The 5,851-nt window shown below is 48.9% G+C and overlaps 1 protein-coding gene across 1 annotated transcript; it reads right to left on the reverse strand.

Moving 5' to 3' along the window:
- Window positions 1-3,064: 3,064 nt before the first annotated feature.
- EI90DRAFT_3121002 (uncharacterized protein) lies at window positions 3,065-3,524 on the reverse strand (the record flags this gene model as incomplete). Its single annotated transcript, XM_039063357.1, has 2 exons — window positions 3,065-3,435; window positions 3,485-3,524. The coding sequence occupies 2 exons, from the start codon at window positions 3,522-3,524 to the stop codon at window positions 3,065-3,067; spliced, it is 411 nt and encodes a 136-aa protein (XP_038918100.1).
- Window positions 3,525-5,851: the final 2,327 nt, after the last annotated feature.

Below are 5,851 nucleotides of genomic sequence, written 5' to 3' on the forward strand. Positions count from 1 at the left end.
TATGATGAGTCAGGTTATGGGGTTAGTGGAATGGCAGGATATAACTGTCAGGGCACACCTGCCTGACCTGGGTCCACCCAGCCACCCCCGGCCACACCTCACCTGCCTGCCCATCCCTCTCCTTCCTCCCTCCTCCCTCTTTCCTTCTTTCTTTTCTCTCTTTCTTCTCTTTTCTTTATTTCATTCTTCCCATCATTCTCTTCCTGTTTATTCCTTCTATCTACATGGACCACATTCCTTTGTATCAATGTACTATTGACCCGTCTGGCCCAGACACCCTGGACAGCTTCCCACCATGCCCAGCATGCACACCTACAGCGGACACTCTTGGGATCCCCTGCAGGGACACCCAGATGGCCGCAGCTGTCTCCGAGGATGATGTGGCACCCATCATGTGACTCAAGATGCATGTACATAAATGTACCTGAAGTGGGAACCGAAGAAGTAACCTTCTTCTCACCTTTTCCACTTCAGTCTGAGTGGCCAGGGACTGCTGTCCCTTTCCGGGCCTGCCAGTATGCATGCCTGATTTACACCCCGCGAGGGCCCCTCTGCCGGGCATTACATCCGGACCCCCTCTACCCCAGATGCATCCCTGACAATAACCCAGAAATGGAAAGGAGGGATAGGCCCAAAGGTAGGCTTGCAGGGCAAGCAACTGAATTGCCCAGCAGGGGCAGGAGTGTGCTAGCGGACATCGGAGCTGTCTGGAGGCCATCGGGGTTCTGTACTTAGGGAGGCATAGGTAATATATTGAATTGAGGGGGTGGTGACCATCAAGGGAGTCAGAGGTGATTGCAGAATATGGGGGCTCCAAGGTTAGTGATGAAGGAGCAGAGGTAGTCCAGAGGAGGATGATGGCTGTAGATGGATATGACATCAACATGCTGTGGCTCCCAGACAACAACACCTATCCGCTATTAAGCAGGTGTACCAATATCTGAATGGGATGCACGACTTAGTCTTGACATTCAATGGAAAGAGGTTGAAAGAGGGGGTATGGGGATATTCTGATGCCGATTGGGCTGGAGATCCTAGCACAAGGAGATCAGTGTCAGGTTATTGCTTTATTTTTGGTGGTGCCGCAATAGCGTGGTCTTTGAAGAAGCAACCAACAATCACTTTATCAAGCACAGAGGCCGAGTACATGGCCACAACACATGCTGGAAAAGAAGCTACATACCTTGACAACTTATTCGACGATTCCAGGATGTTTTCCGACGAAATCCCAGTCAAAATCTTCACTGACAACCAATCAGCACTCGCTATTGCCAAAAATCCTGTATTCCATGCTCAAACAATGCATATTGATGTGCGACATCATTGGATCCGCAAGAAAATCGAGAATGGTATCTTGGAGCTTGAATATATCCCTACAGCTGATCAGGTTGTGGACATATTCACCAAAGCGCTGCCACAGGTAAAATATGTGAAGTTTAGATCGGAGTTGGGTCTAAGGTAAAGTCAACAAGCATTGAGTGGGCATGTTGGAGTAGCAATGACTTACCAACCAACACCACATGATCTCTCTTACATCTGTATTCACCTTGTGACACAATGTATATAATTGTATATACTGTTTTTGCTCTACTTTCCTTTTCCCCTCAGTTCTTCATTTACAGAGACTGAGGTTAGTATCATTGTTTTTAGTTAGTTGTTGTTGTTACAATACTTACTCTGTACTCTTCTGTACTATAGCTCCCACATTAGGTTAGTATAACTGTAGTAATTTAGTTCTTCATTTACGGAGACTGAGCTCCTGCATTAGCCCTCCTATTAGATACATGCTTGGATATATATATGGGTGCGGCCACACAATCGATAGAATTCAACGATCTCCACAACGGCTCCACCAAATCTCCCGATGTTAAACTTGTTCGACTCGTCCTGATGGTAGCTTTCCAACAATATCAAATGTGTCTGGATCAGAGAAGAACTGGGGGAGTTATGGTGAAAATACTGTAAAAGCGGCCTGATATAGAAACTAAGTGGCCATAACCTGGTCTGGAAAAATATCAAAAAATACAGGGATGATGGGGGAAGTGCAATGGGCTTTGGGGGGCTGGGGGATTGTGTGTCGGGTCCCAGGTAACGTCTGTAGACCATTATATGGTGCTGTTTGGGTACTACCGGCTCATCCCTCCTACAATGTCTGTATGTATGTAAGATGGTAAGATGATAGTGGTTGTGAGTATCTCCCAGTCCATCAGAGATACACTATAATAGGCTGTATAATCAACGGGAGAGTAAAGGCTGTCCAGCCTTAACTCGCAATGTAGCACTGTTGTGTGAAGTTACAAACTCATTATAATATACTATGTTACAAGTGATAACAAGAGTAAAAGAGTTAGGAGGGGGTGCATATCCCTTCCTTACACTCTCCTCCCTTGCGATATTAATATCGCAACAGGAAGGTGTGTACCAAAATGTAGAGACGGTCCAAGAGATTTCAAGAAATTCAAGAGAAACATAAAGAAATTCGAGGTGATTAGGCCTTGGGGCAACCAGTAGCAGCATTACTGTAAGTTAAAGGTGAAAGGTGGTTAGGCCTTTCAACATCAGTCATCACCGATGAAGTTAGAAAAAAGGGGGTTTGTAAGGGGTTGGTGTAGGTTCCAACCCCAGTTAGCCTCAGTCCTCAGTTCATCGAATATTAAGCTGTATAGAGCTATGATTATTCAATGATGGGGAGGAAAAAAGCTTAGTTGCCTTTTCCCAAATTCCCACATTATTGTATATACATTGTTTATACATGTTTATTATGAGACAGATATAGAATTAAGATGGAGAGTAAGGGGTGGGGTTACCATTCCTTGCAGGGTTCAAGGGAAAATAAAGCAAAGCGGTCAGGCTTTTGGGTCGAGCAGTTAGGCTCTTGGGTAAGAATTAACGCAAAGTGATCAGGCTTTCATTGTGAAGTAAGGTGGTAGGGAAGAAAAAACTTCTAATAATGCCACATGTAGTTAAACCCTTTGTACTGATTATTTTGTCGGCAAAGGAGAATATAAGTGGAGGCGGTCAGGCCTCTCAACAGTGAAAAAGAAAAGGAAAATTAATGGGGCAGTTAGGCCTTCATGATTTTGATCATTAACAATGACAAAGTCGATGCTAATGTTATCAGACAAAGGCGGTTAGGCCTTTTTTGTTTGCCCTTTCGGGCCATGGTGCTAGGTCCGGGCATATTAGCCTGCGGATTTGTCGAAGGCCCGGCTCCATCATCCTCAGCTGCTGCCATATGCTGGCACTGAGCTGCAGGGAAGCACCTTGTTGTCAAGGTTGCAGGTGGAACAGCTTCAGCCTGTTCCACGAAACTCGACTCTCCACTCATTGATGTATCCTCAGAGTCGAGGGGAGGAACAGCGCTCACCTCTGGAGGAGGTGGCGGAAACCCCTGGATAGGGTGGGATGTAGGCGGTGGCGGTGCAAATTTGCCCACTTGTAGCCTGGATAGGCCATAAGCAGTCATATTTGCTGCTTTTCTCACCTTTGTCAGAGACCAGGTTGAGACGAAGGAGTGTCTCCATGGTGGAGGGCTTCGTGTCAGGGCACATACCCTGACTTAGCCCGGACCCGGACCCGCGTCCGGACCCGCTCCACTTCCCGCACGCGCTTCCTGCGCCGCATGATCTGTGTGCCGCATGCTCTGGTCCCCGGATCCTACCTTCATGTGACTTCCGGGTATCCCCGGAAGTTTTCGCCATATTGGGGCCACTGTGGGAAAGTGAGAAGTTAACCTTCTTCTCACTTTCTTACCCACAGTAGGCAAGTGTAGCCTACTTTCTATTTATCTATACACTTTCTTACCCACAGTAGCTATGCCCTGAGATGGGCTGTGTTTACAGGCCAGACTGTGGACTGTAGAGAGGGGTCATGGGGACCCGGGGTCTGTCCCCTGACACTTCGGCCTCAGCGACTTATGCCAGGAGCGCTGTGCCAAGTAACATGTCCGTGCCCTAACTTACTAAACTGGCAACCAGAACTGACGGGGGTAAACTCTAGTCGATTTTATTACTGAGGTGTAACCTATGTACAAGTTGAGTATATATAGTTACAATGAGAGCGGGCCCGCAAATGGTGGAGCCGAGTGGAGCAGAGCTAACGGGGTTAGACATTAGCCGATTGAATATTACTGACGAGTCGGGTTACGGGGTTAACGGAATGGTAGGCGATAACCCAGAAACGGAAAGGAGGGATAGGCCCGAAGGTGGGCTTTGCAGGGCAAGCGAGTGTATTGCCCAGCGGAGGCGGGAGTGCGCTAGCGGACGTCGGAGCTGTCTGGAAGCCTTCGGGGCTCCGTACTTAGGGAGGCGTAGGTAATAAATTGAAAAGAGGGGGTGGTGACCATCGAGAGGTACCGAGGCGATTGTGGAATACGGGAGCTCTGAGGTTAGTGAAGAAGGAGCGGAGGTAGACTGGAGGGATCGGAGGGAGTAGAAGTCGATGGCTGGGGATGGATATGACAGTATCCCCTTGAAGGCCCAGAATTAGTAAGGTGAGGGGAGCTGTACTTACAGAAAAGAAAAAACGAAAATGGAAGTGAGGAGTGGAGAGAAAGGGAGAGATGGGAGAGGAGTTGGGGTTCCTAAGGGGCTTCGGGTCCAGGCTTATCTGGATACCGAGAGTGGAACACTTCGATGAGGTCAGAGGTGTGATCGAGTTTGCCGGCAAGGAGCCATTGTGTCTCCTCATTGGTCCCTTCATAGCCTAGCCACTTGACCAGGTAGAGCAACTTGTTGCGTCTACATCGGTTGATCTTGGAGTCGAGTATCTCCTCCATCTCGAACTCCATCTCACCTTCGATTTCTATGGGAGGCGGAGGTGGCTGGTGGCGGTTCGGAATGATGTTTGGGATGGAGGGTTCGATCTGCGAGACATGGAATACCGGGTGAATGGCTCGCATGTTTTCCAGCAGGTGGAGGGTGAGGGAGTGAGTTCCTATGCAGGCAATGATCTCGAATGGGCCGAGGTTTTTCTCGGAAAGCTTTTTGGAAGGTCAGGTGGAGTGGAAATACTTGGCCTTTACATAGACCGAGGCTCCTACTTCGAAAGCTGGGGCAGGACTCCGACAGGAGTCTGCCGGGCCCTGATAACGGATCTGAGTGAGGTGCATTTCCTTGCGAAGGAAGTGATGGAGGGAGTCGAGATCTACAGAGTACTCCTGGGCGCGTACTGATGTTAGATCCCACTCCGGGTGAACGGTGATGTTCAGATGGTAGCCTTTGTTGGCGAAGAACGGGGAGACACCTGTGGTGGCATTCGGAGCATTGTTGTATGCAAACTCCATGAGAGGCAGGAGTTCGGACCAATTGTCCTGCTGGTAGTTACTGTAGATGCACAGGTACTGCTCGAGTGTCTGGTTCATCCGTTCGGTCTGACCGTCTCCTTCTGGATGATAACCGGAGGTGAAGTGGAGGCGGATGTCGAGGGCCTTACCAAGTGAATGGAAAAAATGAGAGACAAACTCCGGACCCCTGTCAGAGGTGACATGGGAAGGAACTCCATGCTTGGAGAACACATGGAGGAGGAAGAGCTTGGCCAGTTCCGGAGAGGTGATGGTGTCGTGGGTAGGAATGAAAATGCACTGTTTAGACAGGCAGTCCACGATGACCAAGATGGAAGTGAATCCGGAAGAGGAGGGTAGCTGTTCAATGAAATCCATGGAGATGGAGTTCCAAGGACGTTTGGGGATGGGGAGTTGTTTGAGCAAGCCATAAGGCTTATGACAGGGGACTTTGGCATGGGCACAAGAAGTACAGGAGACGTAGCTCTTAACGAAGTTATGGATGCCCGGCCAGGTATACTCACGACGCACTAGGTCCGGAGTCCGGTTTTGACCAAAGTGTCCGGAAAG

The sequence above is a fragment of the Cantharellus anzutake genome, assembly GCF_015039405.1.
Source record: "Cantharellus anzutake strain C23 chromosome Unknown EI90scaffold_15, whole genome shotgun sequence".
NCBI classification, from domain to species: Eukaryota; Fungi; Basidiomycota; class Agaricomycetes; order Cantharellales; family Hydnaceae; genus Cantharellus; species Cantharellus anzutake.